Source organism: Capra hircus, chromosome 19 (genome assembly GCF_001704415.2).
Source record: "Capra hircus breed San Clemente chromosome 19, ASM170441v1, whole genome shotgun sequence".
Lineage (NCBI taxonomy): Eukaryota > Metazoa > Chordata > Mammalia > Artiodactyla > Bovidae > Capra > Capra hircus.
The window spans coordinates 24,514,413-24,535,765 of record NC_030826.1 but is presented as its reverse complement, the minus strand read 5'-3'; the positions used below and the strand labels follow the sequence as shown (position 1 = coordinate 24,535,765).

Sequence of the window (21,353 nt, the reverse complement as noted above, 5' to 3'; positions counted from 1 at the left end):
GTCATGTCCGACTCTGTGCTACCCCAGAGACGGCAGCCCACCAGGCTCCCCCGTCCCTGGGATTCTCCAGGCAAGAACACTGGAGTGGGCTGCCATTTCCTTCTCCTAAGGAGAAGCTTTTTGGACATTTTGGTAATTGCCACTTTCCCCTTGGGACAGATTTTGTGGGCCTGAGCCTCCCTAGGAGTTAGCTCCCAGCTTAGCCAGGAGGGCAAACCCTGGAGGGCGGGAGATTGGCAGGCTTGCCCCCTTACGCCAGACCTTGGTTAGTGGTGGTAGAGCGGCTGCTCATGTAATCAACTTCAACAGCTTCTTGCAGGTGCCAAAGTGAATGAATTAACCAAGCACCGCCAGACCGCCCTCCACCTCGCTGCCCAGCAGGACCTTCCCACCATCTGCTCAGTCCTCTTGGAGAATGGAGTGGACTTTGCTGCTGTGGATGAAAATGGAAATAATGGTAATTCCCAGGCGTTCCCTGTGTGCGGTGCCAAGGGCCTCAAGCAGCCCCTTCCTTCTGGGGTGGCAGGGCAGCACGCACCGCTGGGTCTGTTCCCCATCCCGGAGATTGGCTCTTACAGGGGCCAGGCTGTGACAGGAAATGCCCTGAGCTGGGCATGCAGCCTGCTCCTTGACAGGTACCTGGGCAGCCTCCTGATGTGAATGGTGACCCTAGAACCCTAAATCTCACCTTTCGATAACTGCAAAGGCACAAAGCAAATCTTAGGAGGTTGCATTTAGATTTATTCTTGGGGGCAGTGAAGACTGGAAAGGAGGGCTCTGTGAGCAGATGGTGGCTGCTCTGACTGGGTCCCATTCAGTGGAATATCTGTGAGGCCAAGAAGAGTTGAGATGCTGTGTGTGCGTCTGGGCTCCCTCTGTAAGAGGATTTCCTCCCCAGCTCTTCATCTTGCTGTCATGCATGGCCGACTCAACAACATCCGGGTCCTCCTGACAGAGTGCACCGTGGATGCTGAAGCCTTTAATCTACGGTGAGTTTGTGTGGTTCAGAGCAGAGGCCAGGACTCCATGTCCCCTTGGTGCACCCCTCTGAGCTGGTGGTCACGGGCATCTTACATGAGCCCCAGGTGCCCAATGCAGAACTGGTCACTAGGGCCCTTGACCAGCCTTTAGTGCCCTGGAACTTTTCTTTTTGAAAATACGTTTTAGGAAAACTTTAATGACTGTTGTGTCCTTTAGATTTATCCAGCATCATAGAGTTCAGACAGTCCCATGTATTTTATGCATGATGGCTATGGCAGATACACACCTAACTTTTCCAGTTTGTCTTCTCAGAGGCCAGTCGCCACTGCACATTTTGGGACAGTATGGCAAGGAGAATGCTGCAGCCATCTTTGATCTCTTCTTAGAGTGCATGCCCGAGTATCCTTTGGATAAACCGGATGCAGAAGGAAACACAGGTACGTGGTGAGGCTCTTGTTGGTCCTGTCTCACTGGTGTTCCTTGCTTCCTAGAAAATCAGGAGCCCAGGCACACGTGTCATTACTGAAGGACACTCAGCCCCATGCATTTTGGCTGGGCTCTGCGAGTATCACCACAGATCCCTGAGGCGGAAGTTGGCAGTGTCTGACTTTAGGTACAAGCACATCTAAAGCGTATCTAGTGCTCCAAAGCCATACCCATGTCCAGACAGGCTGGCCCACCTGTTTCTTTTGGCCTCATCTGCCTTGTATCTAGTCAGCTAGGTCCCTTCCCAAGCTTTCAGATCCCGAGAGAGAGAGGAAATACAGTTGCCTCACAGGTGCTTCAGAAGGAGGAAATGGGCCCTAGTACATATTCACAGAGAAGGCATGTTCTCTACGGATAAAGGCTGATGTTTGATTGAGGGGGTTGATAAACAGGCCTGTCTCATGGTAGTATTCTCACCACCCACAATCACTGTGTTAACTTGTGTAGCTTTCATAGTGCTTTGGATGTACTTTTGCATTCATTTTCTTCCTGAATACTCACAATAACCATGTAAGGTAAGCAGTACATGTCGTGTGTTCCCACGTTTCAAGTAAGGAAACAAAGATGAAACCCAAGTCTCTCTCTTCCCAGCCCAGGGCTGTCTGAACTGTTCACTGCTGCTGTGTCCCCGTTCACGCCAAGGCCTTTGACAGCAGTGCTGTCACCGAGAGGTAGCCCAAACCTCTGCATGGGACCAAATATTTGGTCGTTGCTTCTTGACCTTGGGAAGAATTCTTGGCCTTGATTCATGGACATGTTTTTCAGCCGGCAGTGGCAAGCCTAAAAGCTTCAGCGGGGTCAGCTCTGGGAGTGAGCTGCTGGCCTAGCACCTGCTCCAGCGAGCAGCGTGGTCCAGGAGCCAGCAAGCAGGCAGGTGCTTCACGCACAGGCTTCTGAATTACCCAGACCTGGTTTCAGACCCAGCTCCATCATATTCCAGCAAGGTGACCAGGTATATTTTGTAACTTCTCTATGCCTGCTTCCTCCTTTGAAATAATAACCTAATTTTTGTGAATCATTTGCAGAATTAAAGAATTTAAATAAAGTATCTGTGAAATGTAAGCAAAAAGGAGCTGCTGGTAGCTGTAGTCATAGGGAGGACCAGGAGGGTGGGCTGGCCAGAGCCTGGGTGTCCACTGCCGGCACAGGAGAGAGGCTCCCTGGGGTCGAGTAACTTTCTGGAGCAGGCTCACCACACTGGTTTATGGTTTTCTCCGTGTGCACACCTCACCAGTCTAGAATTTGTTGCATTGTGTGGCGAGTCTTCTGTGCAGGAGGAAGGCAGCTGAGACAGTGGTGCATATTTCCCATGGCATCTGCTCCCTCCTCAGTTCTCTTGTGGCAAAGCTCTGAATGGGCAAGAGTGTGTCTCCAGAGCTGGAGAGTCGCTCTGGAGACCCTGGCTCATGACTGGTGCTTGGCTGCAAGATGTTGCAGATCCTCTGCGGAGCTCTGGGCCCCCTGCGTGTCGTGGGGACTTTGCTAACGAATGTCCTTCCAGGGCTGTGTCCTGCCCCTGGCCATCCTCTGCTGGCCCTTTGGCAGGGCCAGGCTGGGCCTGGATGGGCAGTAGCCCTGTGTGTGGTTTTGTTTTCCAGTGCTGCTCTTGGCATACATGAAAGGGAATGCCAACCTGTGCCGTGCCATCGTCCGCTCGGGGGCCCGCCTGGGGGTGAACAACAACCAAGGGGTCAACATCTTCAACTACCAGGTCGCTACCAAGCAGCTGCTTTTTAGACTCTTAGGTGAGTGGCCTGCGTCCAGTTCCGTCAGTGCAGACACGCTGGCAGTGTCTGTTACCCAGATGTACTGGTGGTCTTGAAATCTCAGGATGACTTGCTGTGCAATCTGAGATGGTAGTTTCTGAGGCACCACATGGTTTAGGATTTTGTCTGTGAATCCCGCAAAGCGCCTTTGAGCAGGGTTAGGGACTGTCCTTGTTAGCAGTCTCTTTACAGCATGTCCTGCTTTGGGGCCCCGTCAGATTCCCGCTTCCCCAGATCCTACGGGAAATCCACTGGCTCCAGGCAGGTCTCCCCAGCGCTCCTGGCTACATGTCTGCACACCCTTCATCCTTCAGCTGATGCCAAATCTTTCCATCCTTCATAATGGCCTTTGGTTTAGCCCACTGGCTTTTCCTCCCCTGTGTGATGGTTAGAATAGGCAGACCTCAGTCAGTTTCCAGCCACCACAGTAAAGTGAATATTGCGATGAAGTAAGTCAACACGAAGCTTTCTGGCTTCCCAGTGCATGTAAAAGTTATATTTACCTAATACTGTAGTCTGTTGCATATGCAGTGGCACTGTCTAAAAACCAGTGTATTTATATATGCTTTACTTTATTGCTAAAAAAAATGCCAGAACAATTAAAATAGTAACATCAAAGATCACTGACCACAGCTTACCACAACAAATACAATAACAATGAAAAAATTTGAAATATTGTGAGAATTACCAAAGTGTAACTCAGCCCCGTAAAGTAAGAAAATGCTGTTGGGAAATGGCACCAATAGACATGCTCCATGCAGGGTCACTACAGATCTTCGACTTGTGAAAAAGATTACGGTATCTGCAAAGCACAGTGGAAGGAGGCATGCTCTGTCGCCCTCTTGTCCCTCACGTCCCCCTGCGATGTGGCCCTTTGCTTGCTGTCCAGTCCCCTTCTCCCCCTGCCCCCGGTCTGGCTGGACACAGTCAGCGTCTGACAGGAACTGGTCTTGTGCTGTGGTGCAGATATGCTGTCCAAGGAGCCTCCGTGGTGCGACGGCTCCAACTGCTACGAGTGTACTGCCAAGTTCGGAGTCACAACGCGCAAACATCACTGGTAAGACCCACCCCCAGTCACCCGCCAGAGAAATAGGAGGCCTCTGCAGATTGCTTCTGCCTTTCCCCATGATAAGCCATGAACCTGCCAGGGTCTGGTACTCTCCTGGGAAAAACCTGACCATGGGACCCTGCCCACATCTAGAGACGTAGGGAGGCCAGTGGACACTCAGACGGGTGGCTTTCCTGTGGGATGCTGGGGTCCATCGTCCTAGGCAGCCTGTCAGGCCTCGCATCATCTTCCCCAAGTGTGAGAGTTCTCTAGCTCTTGCTGAGCCTGTCTTGAGCCTTAAAGCAAGAGGCTTTTTCCGGATCACTTTAACTTAATCACGGGCAGAATTTTGTCATCACGGACTGTCAGTCATACAGGCCTCAGTGTGAGTGAGCCGGCAAGGGGCAGAGCTGACTGCAGAGCGCCAGGACGGGCTCGCGTGCCCGCTGCGGGGGCTGCCGTGACAGTGCTCACGCGCCCAGCTGCAGTCTACTCTTGAGAACCCCTCTCACACCTCTTTTCTTGCCTCCACAGTCGTCACTGCGGACGTCTTCTTTGCCATAAATGCTCGACCAAGGAGATCCCTATTATAAAGTTTGACCTGAACAAGCCTGTGCGAGTTTGCAACATTTGCTTTGATGTCCTGACTTTGGGGGGTGTCTCTTAGTGAGCCCCCAGGAAGGTCCAGACCACATCCTCAGTCGCCTCCCCAGCAGCTGCTCTGCTCACCAGCCTGACCCCACCTAGAGCAGGAGCTGGCAGTCATCTTCCCGCGGCAAGAGACTGGAACAGTTACGGACCAGGGTGATAGATCCCATTTCAGATGATGCTGTATGATTGTCAGTGTGTCAGACCATGATCAAAGTCGCTAGGTGTCTCACTAGTCGGACCAGGCCTTTTAGCCTAAGTGGTAAATATGATAGGAATTAGACCCCATTCTGCTAGCAATGTACAAGGACACTTGAAACCCATTTTCTCTTCCAGTAGCTTAGTGTCCATCTCAGAGCATTCATGACGTCTCCTGCCTGGGCGGACTTCCCAGGCTGAGCCTGACCACAGGAAGCCGGTGTCTGGCTGCACAACAAGAGCTGGCTTTCCTCTAGGGTGAGTGGCTGTGGACTTCTCTGCACAGTGTTTTCATAAAGGTAAATAGGATCCTCTTGGCCTGAAGTCTTTCACTCTTTTTTTTTGTTTTTTGGAAAAGCTAAGCTGTATTTTTAGTGAACTACCCCTTTAAAAAAGGTGAAATCTTTCTAAACAGGGTTCAAAGATGAGAGTTGAAAAATTGTGGCCTTAACAACTGAAAGCTTTACCAGTATTCATGTACTGAGGTGTCCAGCTGCACTCCGGCAGCTTGACACCTCCTAGCAGCCGTCTTGTTCTCTCATCTTGCCATGTCCTATCTGTGGAGTCCTCAGTTACCTGCCGCTAGGCAGTGGTAGAGAAAATGCACTTTTATTGTGCTGCACTTTTTATATAGCTGCATTACTGGTGATTCCAATTTAAAAGTCCATATTCAAAAGTACCCTCACATATCTGTACATCAGTGATTCTACCAGTCAGCTTTGACTGGACCTCAGCTCACACTAAGTCTTAAACAGAAAACTCCCTCGGAGTGTCCTTTGAAGCAAGAGAGTCACACGGGGCCAAGTAAGGAGAGAGGGAATCTGCAGCCTCGGACCAGCAGGTCCCATCTCCTTGACATGAGTGTTTCTTGCTGAAACCTTCCCAGTTACTCTGAGCGCCCTCATGCCTGGGTCCCAGCTCTGCGTAGGTTCTTGATCTGCCCTGTGAGAGCCACCAGCCAAAGGCCCTGGCCAAGCGTGTGTGACCCCGTTTTGGAAGGCTCATGTGCTGAATGAAGCCCCCGGAACCTGTCAGGCCTTAGTCGCTGCTAGTACATATATATTAACCCTGAGGTGTTAAACTTCTTTTTTCTTTTGAAGGTTTGGCCAGTTTTTTAAAAATGCACATTTAGAGAGAAACTTATACCACTGCTTAAAAAAAAAAAAAAAAAACACTCTTGAGATGAACAATGTGTTGTACAGCTATACTCAGAGATTAACAATCTCAATCATATATACTGTTTTTTTCAGACATTTAGTAACCACTACATTTTTTTTTTGCATTAATGAAGTGTGCATATATGTGTAAAAGGGACTAAATATTTTTTTGCAGCAGTCTTTTTTTTTTTGTTTGGATAGTGGGTATGTCCTCCATGTCACTGTAGAATTTATACATCCTGTTGCCTAAATATGTGTGTAAAATGAGCTGATAAACCAGAGTGCTACTTTTTTTTAATATTTCTGTGATTTATAAGATATATATGCTTTCTATGTTAATATGAGCTTGTGCACAGTGTTTCAAAGAAAAAAATTAATTACAAGAGTTCCCTATCCCCCAAAGTCTGTGACCTATTTCATACCGAATTTTTCTAGAAAAACAACTGGTCTTGGCAAACACCTGACCATGTGGAGCATGTGTTCAGTTTCCATTTTCTATTGCTTGAACAGGGCCTGAGTAAGTAGACCTTAGTCAGGTAGTTTGATTCTGTCATTGAAAAGTAAGGTAATTATGCTTCAGGTATGAATCGAGGTGGTCGGTACTTTTATACCTGTTCTTTCACCATCCGTGGTGGAGAGAGGAGGATGGAAATTCAGTGAGGGATGAGGCTGGTTGTCCTGCCCCTGTCGTAATATACCATTCTCAGTAACAATCTTGCCTCTAATTGCACTCTAAAAAAATCTTATAATCATGTTTGAAATTGTCAAGCTTGTTTACCTTCACAGAGTCCAGGGATAGTGATGGTACTTAGCCTCCACGAGTTGGGGGGAACATTTTGTGAGCTCTGCAGCATCTTCAGAGTGCATTCTCGTAGAACTAGAAGAAGCACCTTTCCATAGTCTTAGGCCCTCCCTGACACATGCTGATGGGTGGGAGGGCCACACTCTCAGTTCCTCGCATGGTGGCTGCTCTGGGGGTACTTGACATGCTCTTGATCCTCTTTGTGTTCTCCAAGCCATCAAACTTGACTCTAGAACTGCCTGGCTGTTCTTGTCACAATTTAATCCATAGCTTAAAACTCAGTTTTATTCATTCAGAAAGTTGCCAATTGTGGGTGAGTAGAACAGGAAGACTAAACTTGATTAAAATGTAATTTGCTGCATCAGTCAACATTGTTAACCCTAAGTTAACTTTTTAACTGCCGCTTGCTCATCAGAGCTGTGAGACAGTGTATTCTTAAGTCTTTTTTTTTTTTTTTAAAGATGAAGGTACAAACCTTGTGCTACATTTAAACAGAGTGGCTAAAACTAACCTGCTATTATCCTCAAATACAGGAAACTTCCCACAAACTTAAGTGCCTGCATTTAGGACTTCTTAATTTCCAGTTCTCTTTGTAGTGGAGTCTCACTGAATGATGTTAGAATGTGTGTTCTGTCTGGAGTTTGTTGCCAGTGCGTTGTCAACCCCAGTCGCCGATTCAGTTGAGGCCGGATCAGATCGCCCAGTTCACCTGCCTCTCTCTCTCCAGGAGCAGGGGTCCACATGGCCGCTCGCCTTCTACCTCAGAGCCCTGGGTTGTTTGTGACCACCCTTTTCCGCATCCTCCCCCCTCCCGCCGAATGGGCTCCTCGCACGGAGCTCAACCTGCTTGTGGGTTCACTGCCACTCCTGTTCACGTCTCCCACCTGTCGTATTACATGGGATTGTGCTCATCTTGTCCATAAGCGGGAAGTGGACCAAAAGCCTTGGGACAGGGGAGAGCCTTGATCTCCATCTCAGTTTTATTTTAAATCTGGAGGAGAAAACCCTATTGAGCTATGTAGTGATTAGATCTGAAAGGCAAACTCACTTCCCAGGTTACAGTAGCATGAGCAAGTCGATGGGATGCTTCCAGGACAGCCCCGCCTGGAGCTCGTGAGACGAGCTTGCTTCTGGGACCTGGGCTCACTCCCCTCAGGACCAGCCCCAGGAGAAGTTGGCACAGACTGGGCAAGCTCAGCCCCTCTAATCTGAGGCACCAAAGCTCCCCACGCCCAGCCATGGAGAGGAAGAAGCCGAGGGCAAACAATTTCCTAAAGGGGTTTGGAAGCCACGTTCTCATTTTGTGGAAGTAATTCAGTGAAGAGCTGACTAATTTGACTAAAACACTTACTAAATTTCCAGAAGTTATCATAGATGCCTTAAAGACTTTCTTTGAAAGATCATTCCCTATACAGTTACTTTTTTGTGTGGCATAAACAATATACTAACCTGTTAAAAAGGACAGTGTTGGTGTTCTGTAGCTAGGGAGTCTTGAGTTGGCAGCCTGCTCAACTTAATGACTTAACATCGTTTTTTGGGCAGATGCATGGAGTTGGCTGTTACCATGACATACATCCCTGTGTGTTCTACCAAGGGGGAGGCCTGGGCAGAAACCGCAGGCACATGTTTAGGTTGATCACTTTGGCTTCCAAGCCATTCCAGGTGGTGGTCAGTGTGGGGCAAGGGCATCAGTAGGACCATGGCACTTATCAGCATTGTTTCTTTGGAGTTTGTGTAATGGAATGTATTTTTCAAATACTGATATTTGCATTTTCTGTAACAAGTCCTTATAAATAAAATGAGGTAAAATTGTGCATTTAAAGTGGAAACCTTAATAACATTTGTAGTTCCTTTTAATGCAAAAAGTACCAGTAAGAATTAAAAACAAATATACAAAATTTTTTTAAACTCCTGACATGTGAATACATTTCTTTAACAACTACCGTCCAGGAATGTTTGAATTTCCAACACTTTCTTCAGAAACACATTGTTGGCAGCAGTGAAAAAATAGCTGTTGTGGGCATAACCACCGGCTGCCTGGATATACTGTGCTCTTGGCCCAGACTTCAGCTCATGGTGACACCCGTGACCACAGCTCCTCCGGCTCAGCCCCCTGACCCCACTGCAGCTCTTCTGCAGACCCTGGAAATTCCCTGACTCCATTATTTAGGAGCGACTCGAGAAGATCCATGGTGAGGTTTCTGCTGGCTATGGTCTGAAGGAAGGACTGTTAAACTGTGGGTTTCAGAGAAAACTAAGGCAAGAATAGGGGTTTGCAAGTTAAAGTCTAGTGATCCATTCCCTGCCCCCCCATACAGTCGAACAAATCCAGTAGCTCACCTGGCCCTCGCGCTTTCTTGAGCTAGTGTTTTCCTTTCCTTTACCCGACCTCCATTTTGTTCACCCCTTGTTCAGGCCAGATGTAGTGATTGATAAATCTTTTCTGGTGGCTTTTCTCATAATTAATAGGCACTGTTAGGGGCTTTCGTGAAACAATCCCAAGTAATCCTAACAGCCATCCTTGAGGAGAACATTGGTCATATTATGTCAGTAAATACTGAGTACAAAACAGGCAAGTTGCATGATTTCTGTGCCTCAGTTTTCGTGTCTATAAAATAGAAGTGACCATGGTTCTTCCTGGCTCACAGGGTTGCCCTGAGGAAGGTGATCTTTGATAAGTGGTGCGTCCTCCGTCCTGGGCAAGTACATTAATTGCGGTGTGCACAGTGAGGTCCTCCCCGGTGCAGGCCGGGGGAGTCGTGTCTGCCGCCCATTTGAAGGAGTCTGAGGGCCCGGCTAGTAGAAGTGCTTTCGAGGATGGAAATCAGATTAGTCCATACCTGGCTGGGATGGCTCTCGTATGCCTCGTTTCATTCCTTTTCTTTCTCAGTTTGTCTTTGGAAAGATCTGCCTCTGGACCTGGCCCCCAGACTGTCCCCACATTCCTCCCCCAGGAGTGGTTTCACTCTGCCACACTGTGAGCGCCCAGAGGGCAGGAGCCTCACTGTCCTCCCAGCCCCAACCCCAGGGGACACAGGCGCTTGGTAAGTACTGAATAACTCAGGAGATCAGTGACACTAGTCCTCCTTTAACCTGGGGCTGAGTCACCAGGATGCCTCAGGCACCACTGTGCTCAAGGGGTGTGTGGAACTTGGAACAGGGTCCTCACTCAAGTTCGCCTCCTACTGTTTGTCCTGTTCCGGGAGGGCAGACACACACCAAACTGTGGACCCAGGACCATGGCACTGAATCAGAACCAGAGCCTTGAGTTCTAGGCTCAGCTTCATTGCTTTGTGCCTTTATTAAGTTCTTTAGGCCATGCTTGCCTCATCTGCCAAACAGAGCGAATAGCACACTTCCCATGTGCTAGGTACAGTAGCCGTGGGGCTACACAGCCAAGTAATGTTCAGTCCCCGTCTCAAAAGACAGTCTGCAGTCCAGCACGAGAGGTTGGCAGGAAGTTCATAGTTGCAGGCCACTGTGATGGTCATTACTTTAGAAGTGAACCCAGAATTATTTTCCTAGAGGAAAGCACATCTAAGTCCACTGGTGGGTTGACAGCGAGGCCTCTCGGTTGACTTGAGTTACCATGAAACAAGAGCTAGACAAACTGGGCACAAGAGGTGTCATTCTGGGCAGAAGGGACAGCCTGGCTGAAGGTGCTGCACACGTAAAGCAGCAGGTGAAGGCTGGAGGGCTCAGCACGTGGGAGGTGGTAGGAGAGAGAATGGAGGCTGAGAGGAGACACGCCACAGGAGGGTCTCCTGTGCTGCTGAAGAGCTAGCACCTCATCTCTACAGATGAGGGAGCTATGGAAAAGGGTTAGTTGGAGAATAATGCCCTGATCAGCAGGAAAAGACTTGGCAGTGGGGGGCTGCGGGGTTGCAGCTGGAGGGAGTCCAGTTAAAGCGGGTGAGAAAGGAAGGCCTCCAGCCAGAGGAGTGCTGGGAACAGGTAAGGGGGTGTGACTGCCAGGACCTGGAGGCTGGTTGGGAGGAGTCCTTGGTGTGACGGGGCTGCTTTAACATGGCCGTGGTGGGACCAGCCAAGGGAACCAGAAGAATCTCGAGGAAGAAGACAAAGATTGGATGCCAGGACTGTGGAGTCTGCGGTGCCTGCAGAAATGATCAGGAAGGCTGCCTGAACTAGATGACAGCCGGAGAGAAGCTGGAGAGAAGCATGTGTGGAGGACAGAAGGCCGAGAAGGAATGCTGGAGGGAAATAAGGGAAATGAGGAAAAAGCCAAGGGGCGCTTGCATGAAGGCCCTCAAATGTGACAGGCCCAAGTAGGTAATCATTGAATGTGGAATGCCTTTGCCAGCATGGAGTTGAGCCTGCTGCTGAGCAGAGGAGGGCAGAAGCCGGGTGACTGTGTTCCACAGCAAATGGGGGCTGAGCAGCAGAAACAGTGAGCATGTGCGGCGTTGTCAAGCTTTGTTGGGGTGGGCGGTGGGAAGGGTGGCCCTCGGGAGGAGGGGGGTACGTGTATGCACATGGTTGATTCATTTTGTCGTCAGAAACAAACATCATTAAAGCAATGTTACTCCTAAAATTAATATAAAATCTTTGCTGGGACAGAAGATAGGTAGATACGGTATTTGAGAGGAATCTGGCGTGAGGGGAAGGAAGTGTGCTGTTGAATGCAGACTTGAGGGAGGCAGGAAGAGGTCCCGAAGGGCAGGTGAGGAAGATCCTGCGTGGCAAAGGGAGCTCAGAGCAGGGTCCAGGGGTCAAGAGCAGCTGCGGCCATAGGACAGCCATACACTCTGATTAAGGGGAGGCGGCCTGTTTTCTAGTCAGGGGACCTGGGAAGCTATTAAATGAGATGAATGATAAAGGAGAGGAGACAGAGAAAGGAAGGATAGAGAATGTTTAGGTCAACAGCTGAGGGGATTGGGAGGTGCTGAGGTGAAGGTGCAGACGGGGACTGTGAACCTGGATTCACGCCAGGTCCGTTTCCTTATCTGTAAAGTGGGAACACTCCTTGCCCCCAGCTGCTTAACTTGAATCCAGGAGGTAATACATGGACTTGGCCCAGTGTGGGAGATTACAGATGACCCTGGACACACCACCCACTGTCCAGGCGGTTGGTACTGGCTTTTGCAGCCTTGCCCAGGCTTGGATGTTGTGCTTCCCAGTGTCTGTGTTTGGCCTGTGAAAACCACCTTTGGCTCAAAATGCAGACTTCTCCCTTTGAAAGCACACCATCCCAAATGGCAACCCACTCCAGTATTCTTGCCTGGAAAATTCCATGGACAAGGGAGTTTGATGGGCTACAGCCATGAGGCACAAAGAGTCAGTCACAACTGAGCACGTGTGTACATACAGATGCACACCCCTAATTTGAAGTGTTTAAGAAAGAAAGTGTATCCTTGCTTTAGATAGTTGCTTTGCGGCTTCCCTGGTGGTCCAGCAGTTAAGAATCCACCTTTCAGTGCAGGGAACACGAGTTTGACCCCTGGACAGAGGACTAAGATCCCACGTGCCACGGAGAACTGAGCCCGTGCACAACAAGAGCGCCCACACGCTGCAGCGAAGACCCAGCACAGCCAGTTTTTTTTTTTTTTTAATTAAAAACACAAAGGACTACATAAATTGTTGCTCTGTTCAGAGAGATCTGGATTTGCTGCATCTACACAAGCAAAAGCTTCTCCATTTCCAGAATCAGCCTGTCCCGGTTCACCTCCATATGGGTCCACATCAGATTAACTCGGTGTGGCTTTTGGTTGTCAATGCAGGTTTGCCTTTGGGCACAGGTCTTAAATCTAAGAATGGTTGCTAAAGGGCTCACAATAGCACGTGGGGAACAGGAACAGGGCTGTGTTAGCACTGCTCATTCATCTGGCCTTTCTGGACGTGTCTGCTTGTTTCTGGATGGTGACGGAGTGCCAGAGCCCCTGATCCCTGACCAGGGTAGGCGTTACAAGCAGGGCCAGGCCAGCGGCTGATCCGGCAGCCCGGGAGTCCCTGGGAAAGAAGCTGTTGGAACACAGAGTCCTTTTGTGTGTCAGTCCAGTGAGTTTCGAGTTGGTCATATCTGTGCCCATTAATTAATGTCTGCCAACTCCAGAGGAAGAGACCCAAGGAACAGCGGCAACAACAGACTGACCAGTGCCAGGCAGGTTGCCACGCACTGGCCTAAGTCACCAGACAGTGAGCCCGCGGAGAGGGCATGAGTCCCGTCTGCAGAGTGTAGGCCAGTCCTTCCAGGCCCTCTTGTTCACATAGGAGCCATCCTTCGGCTTGTTAGGGCTCTAGGCAGGGTTCCCTGGGGGTTATGGACACACAGGGTACAGCTTAGAGGGGGACAGAGCATGTGATGGAGAGGGGTGGGCAGCCTGGGTACTCCCCCAAGTTGGGGTGGTCAAGGTCCCCACGATTTCTGTGCGTAGGGTTTTCCGGCGACTGGTCACTCGGGGGGCCAGTTGTTCTCACACACACGCAGTGGGGCTTGACACCTGGCTTAAACAGCTTCCTGGGAACGCCGATCCAGTCTCTGCTCACACCTCCACTAAGGAAAGAAGGAAAGAGGGCTTCTTAGAAGCACTAACTCCTGAGTGTCTCTGGAGAGGGGAGGGAAGCAGTGAGCCAGGCCTTGTGCAAAGTGGACACCATTCCACTTCCCATCTTGGCATTTTCCCAAGGTGATGGTCTGCGGTGTTCACCTGAACTGTCATGCTCTCCCCAACCCCCCACCCCAGCTTCCTCCAGCTTCCCCTCCGAGGGCAGAGTCCTCCTTTTTCTGCACTCCCCCTGGCCCCAGCCATCTACCTTCCCATGAGGCAGCCCCACCTTCCTGCTTGGTTGACAACCCCAGTGAAAGGCTCCCCCACCCTCACTGGCCTGGGAGCATCTCAGAAGCCCTGTCTGGCTTAAGAATCACTATCCCAGGGCACATGGGTCTTGACAAAGTTCTCCTGGGTTAACTCTCAACTTATGGCCTCAGGGAACAACTCAGATCAGGTGACCTAGAAGCTGGATCTGGGGGGAGAGGCGGGAGGAACAGATGGGAAGCCCATTTACCTCTGTTGGGAACACCAGAACCGGCTCCCCCTGATGAAGCTCCACTCAGCGTTGCACGGTGGGAACCTCTGCTTCTCTATCAGCTCCTGTCTGTCTGCTTCCAAGCCTTTGGTCATCACGGCTTCTGCCTGGGCCAGTTCTGGGGTGGGGAGCCCATCCTCTCCGTAGAACCTTCCTATCACCCTTCCTATGGCAGCAGGAAAGCTGACGTCAGCGCAGCAGTGGGAGGGGGCGGGACAGAGGCCTCTCCTGCAGAAGCCCCAGGAGAGCTTGAGTCCCCAGGAGAGCTCTGCCCCTGGGGCTCTATGGTGGCTGACTGGCTGCTGGTTTATCAGGAGCTGGCTGGAAGGACTCATGGCGCCTTCTGCCCCAACATCTCTCAACGCCTTACACCACTCCGGATAGAAGCCTCCCTGTTCTGGGTGTAGAGACCTCCAGGACAGAAAACATAAAATCTTACCCCCTTCCAGACATCAGTTCCCTGAGAGTGGAACCACCTGTCACTCGTTTTTCAGTGTTTCATAGCACTTGAGGTGAGCAGGTAGTCAATAAATGCTTGATGAATGAATTGCTTATTGCATAATATTTTTGTAGCTAAGTTCTTCCCCACATTGAATTATTTTGTCTTATGTAACAAATAAGTCATCCATCGAGCATTCACTCAGTATCAGGAGCTTTGCTGGCACTTTACCAATGTTTTGTAATCCTCATACACCGCTATGAGAGAGAAATCAGTGCCCAAGGTCCTGGGAGACGGACTGGGAGATGAAGTAGCTGGGGAGTCTCTGAAGCTAGTAAGCAGGTCTGACCCCAAGCTCATGCTCTCCCCCGTCCATCATTCTTTTCTGGCTCAGTCCTTCAGCGGACACATTGCATGGACTGGTTTTAGTTTAAAATCCTGTCAGAATTTGTGAGGTCTAAGCAATGGCAGCAAGAGCAGCTGCAGGAGGCCAGGGCCAAGAAGGTGCCCGTTCTTAGATGCAGGGACTTTTATCTCCAAGTCCCAGAGGGCAGGTGGCCTTCACTAGCAGCCCCTGTCATATGGCAAGAGAAGCAGCAGAAAGCACTTCTAGGAGGTTTACCCAGGGGCTTCCCTGGTGGTCTTGTGGCTAAGACTCTGAGCGCCCAATGCAAGCGGCATGGGTATGATCCCTGGTCAGGGAACTAATATCTCACATGCAGTGCAGTGTGACAAATTCAAGACAGCTAAATGAAATCTATGGAAATGACCTGCAGAATACCTACCAATGAATTTGTAATTCTTCTCATAGAATGAAAGCCAGTTTTGGAGTGTCAGCATCTCAGAAAATGACAGGTCGGATACATCATCTACAAGGCCTGCTTCAGAGTAGTCCCCGGTCACAAATGCTCTGGATGCATCTCGGCCTGCAGGAGAGATGTTTCCAGTAGATTAACTTGTAAATCACCAACACTATACCAACTCAAGAATCTATTTTCTGAGAAATATCTCCTGAAAACCCTCATTCCCCAGCCCCAAGCAAAGCTAATCCCTCCTCCTCGGTGACAGATGCTCCTGGATCCTGGACACACATTCTGGCACGTACCGCATTCTTTCATTGACTTTCAGCAACATTTCATGCGGCGGAGTCCCTTGGCTTCCGTGACACTACACTCCTGGTTTTCCTCCTGCCCCTCTAGCTCATTTTCTGCCAGTCTCAGGGATCAATTCTTGTTCACCTCTTCTGCTCCATCCACACCCTCCCCTTGATGATCTCATCCACTCTTGTGGTTTCAAGTAGCACCTCAATACCAAAGGTGCCAAATTTGTATCCTGAGCTCCAGACCTGTATATCCAGTTGTCTGCTCAACATTCCTTAGAGGACTTTCAGACATCACAAGTTCAAAATGTCCACACGGCATCCCCAGTCCCTGGAAACCTGCCTCCAATCTAATACTCCCTATCTCAGTTAATAGCTAGTTGCTCAATCCAGAAGAGCAGTCCTTGACACCTCCTTCATCCCTCACTTCCAGTTAGTTCCCGAGTCCTAATGTCTTCCTAAATAGCTCTTGTATCAGACTCCCTGGCTCCATCTACCACTAAGCAAACCCAGGCTGCCGGCATCTCTCATCTAAGCTATTAGAGTAAAGCCCAGAAGGTCTCCCTGTGTTTATTTCTGTCCTCCACTAATCTATTTTCTGTATAACACTTGGACTGATATTTTAAACAAATTGATCATTCCCTGACCCCTGGTCTGGAAAGATGCCACACACCGCAGAGCAACTAAGCCCACAACTACTGAGCCTGTGCTCTAGAGCCCAAGAGCTCCTGAAGCCTGTGTGCCCCACAGCCTGTGGCCTGCAACAAGAGAAGCCGCCTCAGTGAGAAGCCTGTGCACCACGATGGAGAGTTGCCACAACTAGAGAAAGCCTGCGTGCGGCAATGGAGACCCAGCACAACCAAAAAATACAAGTTAAACATGAGTTACCATAAGACTCAGCAATTCCCCTCCTAGGTGTATACACATGAGAACTGAAGACACATGTCCACAACAAAACTTGTACATAATGTTCATGACAGCATTATTCATAATAAGCAAAAGATGGAAAGAACCTACATATCCAAGAAACAATGAACAGATCAACAAAATCGACACAACAGAATATTACTGGGCCATAAAAAGGGATAGAGTACTGATACACACCAACACATCATGAATGAACCTTGAATTTGTTATGTCAACGAATGAAGCCGGACACAAAAAGTCACAAGTATGACTCATGAACATGAAATGCCAGAAGAGGCAAATATTTTGAGACAGTAAGTAGATACTGATTGTCAGGGGCCAAGTAGTCACAGGGGATGGAGAATGACTCCTAACAAAAATGGGGTTTCTTTGGGGAGGTGATAAAATGCCCTGGAATAAGACAGTGGTGATATTTACACAGCTCCCCATGTTGTGTGTGCTTAGTTGCTCAGTCCTGTCCAACTCTTAGTGACTCCATGGACTGTAGCCCACCAGGATTCTCTGTCCATGGGATTCTCCAGGCAAGAACACTGGAGTGGGTTGCCATGCCCTCCTCCAGGGAATCTTCCCAACCCAGGGATCAAACCCAGGTCTCCCACATTGCAGGTGGATTCTTTACTGTCTGAACCACCAGGGAGGTCCAAGAATACTGGAGTTGGTAGCCTATCCCTTCTCCAGGGATCTTGCTGACCCAGGACTCGAACTGGGGTCTCCTGCATTGCAGGCCGATTCTTTACCAGCTCAGCTACCAGGGAAGCCCAACTTCCCATGTTAAAAACCACTAAATTCTACTGTCTGAAAGGGTGGATTTTATACCGTCTGAATATCTTAATAAAAATATTGACTGAGCAAATGAATAAGGGAATGTATCTGCGTCCCTACTAGAGTATGTAGGGGGCGGTGGTTAATAAATGGATGGTGAATAACATGGGACATGAACTCACTCTACAGGAGAGCACATTGCAAAAGAACACTCATCCCCGAAAGGGAGAGGTTTTGCTCACATGGGCATACAGTCATGACAGCTGCATCAGGGCGGGGCAGGAGTACATCCAAAAGTGTCCTCACCTGGCAGGTGAATGAAACACTTGGTTCCAGTGGCATCTCTGCTTCTCACTCCCTGGGCAGCCCCTTCCCTCTCCTGGACTGTTTGAGGACCTGTCAGCACCATCAACTGCACGTAATTCCTTCTCTGTTAGTGCTTCTACTTTTCAAGTTCTCCCTAGAGACAGGGACGTGCCTTGTATTTAAGTGCCAGAGGCAGCTTCCCAACTCCCCAGAGATAATGACAAATGGACAATGCTTATTTAATATCAGCTTAGTCACTGGCCTTAGGCTTGCTCCTCATTTACTTTTTCTCTTTTAATCTGGGAGGTGGTCATTCCTCTGGGTCGGTAAAGCGACATCTATAAAAGGGGTGGCCCTAGTGAGGACTTAGTTGTGAGGGCTTTAGGCAAATTACATTCTCCAATCCTCCTTGGCTGCAAAACAGGGTTAGAATAAGCCTCATTTGACAAATGTTCTTTGTGGCCTAATATATGCCCAACTTTGTTCTAAGTACTGAAGGACTATAAAGATGGCCAGACTCCTTCCCTGTGCTCTAGCCTGATGAACTTTCTATTTATCTGGCTGCACCAGATCTTACTTGCAGCAGGTGGGATCGTCAGCTTTCCCTGCGGGTAGCATTCAGACGTATAGTTTCCTGACCAAGGGTCCAACCTGGGTCCCATGAAAGTCCCGATAAACTTCTTTAAGGAAGACAGATAAAGCTTTTGTGCTAGGAGCAAACCAAATGTACTATTTTTAGGGAAACCTGGGATGGGGGAAAGGAAGTCACTTCTCACTGGGACACACTGAAGAAATGATTGGAATCAGCTGGGGAACGCTGAGGGCAGCGACTCATCTCTGTGCCCTGAGAGCCGAGGAGTGTGGCACAAAGCAGGTCTTGGAGCTTCTGCAGGCCGGTAAAGAGTAACTGACAAGAGGCAAGTGATGTGTTTCTCCAACCTAGTCAGGAGGAGCGGTGGGGAAAGACAGGGAGAATAGAGGCCAGTGGCAGTTGCCCATAGTCAAACACACCAAGATGGATGATGCAGCTGACGAAATGAGCTGTCCCCACGCAGGTCTGACGAAATGTGGGGAGGAAAAAAGGAAATGAACACACGAATAAATGAATACGTGCATGAATGAAGCGCAGGCGGCTACCGGCCCGCCTCGTAGCAGGAAAAGGCGTGAACGGCCCTGCTAATACCTGCGAAGCCGCTATAGTGGGCCCCGGGCTCGTAGTGCCTCCGGCCAGGGGACACATCGTAGACGCGGCCGAGCAAGGCCAAATAGAGGCCCGGGTCCCCTGGGCGGCCGCGATAGCGGGCCAGCTCCTCTGGTATGAAAAGGCGAAAGTCGGCGCGGGGACTCCACCAGCCCATCAGCCGTACGGCCATCGCCGCCGCCGCCGCCACAGCCACGGCCAGGCCCAACCAGAGCCCACGCCCGCCGAGCCCCGGCATTTACGCAGCCGTACCCCTCTTGGCTCCTCCGAAGTTGCCACCTCTCGTCCACAGCTAAGATGGCGGAGAACCGGCCGCGACGTCACCGGCGCGACACGCGCTTTCCCGGGTCCGCATGTCACTAAGGGGCCAATGGGGCATTGGAAGGGAAAGTCTTTGGCGAAAAGCTCACTCCTTGGCTCCAACCTTCCTCGTATTTTTCTAGCATAGATAGCGACTGTTGAGAGATACTAAGGAAGTGACTGGTGAGAGGATATTCTGGCTTGCAGGTTGTCCGCCCCCAACAAAGATGGTAGCAAAGGAGGCTGCGGGTTACGTAGACGTAATGACAGCAGCGCCCTCTTGGAAATCAGGTTGTCCCCGGCTTGCTGTCTCACGACAGCTCTTGGTATCCGCTTAACGGCGCCTTTGCGACAGAAGTCCTCGCTTGTCGGCGAGGAAGCCGGAAGCCGCAGCCGCCGCCGTCGTCCCTTCCCGGTCCCCGCCCGCCGGGTGCCGTCGGAGGTTGACAGGTCGTGGCGGGGAGGCGGCGGCGGCGGCAGCAGAGCCGGGCGCCTGAGACGGAGACCTCATGGGGAACGCTCCGAGTCACAGCAGTGAAGACGAGGCGGCAGCCTCCGGGGGCGAGGGCTGGGGCCCGCACCAGGATTGGGCCGCGGACTCGGGCACGACCCCCGGCCAGGGCCCCGCGGCCCCGGCGCTGCCGCCCGCCGCGGCGCTGCTGGAGCCGGCCCGGCTGCGAGAGGCGGCGGCTGCTCTGCGGCCCACGCCGCCCTGCGAGTCTCTGGTGTCCAGGCACCACGGCGCGCTGTTGCGCTGGCTGGAAGAGCGCCTGGGCCGCGGCGAAGAGTCCGTCACCCTGGAGCAGTTCGGGGAGCTGCTGGAGGCTCGTGGCGCCGGCTTCTCGGGCGAGCGGTTCGAGGAGGTCAGGACTGACTAGCGATTGTGGGGCGGGGGCAGGGCGGTCAGCACTGAGGGCATGAAGAGGTAGGCAGTGGCTTTCGAGAGGCTGGGCAGGAACCCGTAGGGTTGGCAGCTTCTGAAAATAGGAGCTTGAATATGCCGGGACCCACAGTGGGAGCTTCCAGCCTGTTCACTCCGGGAGCCGACTGTCAATCTCTCTAACCTTTACTAGAGCTGTGGAAAGCTTCGGCTGGGCCGTTCTGGCTCAGAAGTACTGGATAAGATGTCTTTGCATGTTGCTGTAGCACACACCTTTGTGCTGTTGCCTGACGCTGCATCAGCTGCCCTCCAGGATGGCCTAAGGGGATTGTAGTACAGGGATCAAGGGAGTGGCCATGAAAACCATTCGGTTTTATTGGCCAGTGGGTTTTTGCAGAGGCACCTTCTGAGTCCAGTGTGGGGTCCTAACGAATGTGGGAGGAGAATAACATATATTGGAAAAATTCACATTCTGAAAGCCATTCCCATCTCGCAGAAACTAGCTTTTCCAAAACCCACATAGGTTTTTAGATCTTTGAAGGATCATATTTTAGTCTCATTTAAACCTCCCTAGAACCTACAACTAGTGGGAAAATACCAGGTTTCCTGTGATTACTTGTGATTATATAGTTTGGGGCATAATCACCAATATCATCTTTGTTAAGTGATTAACAGCTGATATGGCAACAAAGTATTTTCCTTGCAAAGGATCTTGGGGATTATCTGTACCAGACACTTCATTTTAGAATTAAGAAGCGAACTGATCCCGCATCACTCTGTGAGTCATTGATGAAACTGATACTGTCACTCAGATTTCTTGGTTTTTGTTTGTTTGTCTTATGTCACACTACAAGCTTCTTAAGGCCCTCTTTCATTAAGTCCACATTGTTATAACAAAAAGGTACTTAATTTGTGAAAATGGGTAAACCATGTAGTATATTCAGTGTCAATGAAGGATGAGTACATAAACAGACAAGGTATTTTAATGCCATTAGAGACTGGGTTACACTTTAAAACCAGAGGCTTTTCAAATATTTTAAAAATGTTTTCCTCTACATGCCCAGAGTTCAGACAGTGTAGTTTGTGTGTGTCTTATATTTTCCTTTTAAGAATACCTGTAAGGCATCCGGCTTTTGAAAAATGTCAGTCATGTTACCTAGTGAAAGGTCTCCTTTTTTTTCAACCTCCAGGAATTTGCTTTTTTTTATTTGGCTGCATTGTTTGTGGGATCTTAGTTCCCTGACCAGGGATCAAACCCTGGGTCCTTCCCAGTGAAAGTACAGAGTCCTAACCACTGGACCACCAGGGA

At 50.1% G+C, this 21,353-nt stretch overlaps 3 protein-coding genes across 6 annotated transcripts in view; 2 read left to right on the top strand and 1 right to left on the bottom strand.

The window, feature by feature from the left end:
* The window catches only part of ANKFY1 (ankyrin repeat and FYVE domain containing 1), a 70,017-nt gene extending 61,041 nt beyond the window's left edge, over window positions 1-8,976 (top strand). For both annotated transcript variants that reach the window (XM_005693418.3, XM_005693417.3), the window contains exons 20-25: window positions 310-457; window positions 899-989; window positions 1,294-1,418; window positions 3,066-3,212; window positions 4,200-4,290; window positions 4,816-8,976. In XM_005693418.3, the coding sequence (XP_005693475.1) occupies window positions 310-457; window positions 899-989; window positions 1,294-1,418; window positions 3,066-3,212; window positions 4,200-4,290; window positions 4,816-4,948 (735 nt within the window). In that variant the 3' untranslated portion in view covers window positions 4,949-8,976. The remainder of the gene's footprint in view (window positions 1-309; window positions 458-898; window positions 990-1,293; window positions 1,419-3,065; window positions 3,213-4,199; window positions 4,291-4,815) is intronic.
* On the bottom strand, window positions 12,682-19,467 carry LOC102188529 (neuferricin). Of its 3 annotated transcripts, XM_013972157.2 has the most exons (5): window positions 19,117-19,459; window positions 17,664-17,817; window positions 15,355-15,495; window positions 14,110-14,296; window positions 12,682-13,597 (listed from the first exon to the last, which is right to left on the bottom strand). In XM_013972157.2, the coding sequence occupies exons 2-5, from the start codon at window positions 17,764-17,766 to the stop codon at window positions 13,384-13,386; spliced, it is 645 nt and encodes a 214-aa protein (XP_013827611.1). In that variant the 5' UTR covers window positions 17,767-17,817; window positions 19,117-19,459; the 3' UTR covers window positions 12,682-13,383. The 3 variants fall into 3 exon arrangements, with proteins under 3 accessions (XP_013827611.1, XP_017919927.1, XP_005693473.1); XM_018064438.1 differs by lacking the exon at window positions 17,664-17,817 and having other exon boundaries at window positions 18,847-19,467; XM_005693416.3 differs by lacking the exon at window positions 17,664-17,817.
* The window catches only part of ZZEF1 (zinc finger ZZ-type and EF-hand domain containing 1), a 94,463-nt gene continuing 92,644 nt past the window's right edge, over window positions 19,535-21,353 (top strand). Inside the window, exon 1 of the mRNA XM_013972156.2 lies at window positions 19,535-20,027. Within this exon, the coding sequence (XP_013827610.2) occupies window positions 19,674-20,027 (354 nt within the window). The 5' untranslated portion in view covers window positions 19,535-19,673. The remainder of the gene's footprint in view (window positions 20,028-21,353) is intronic.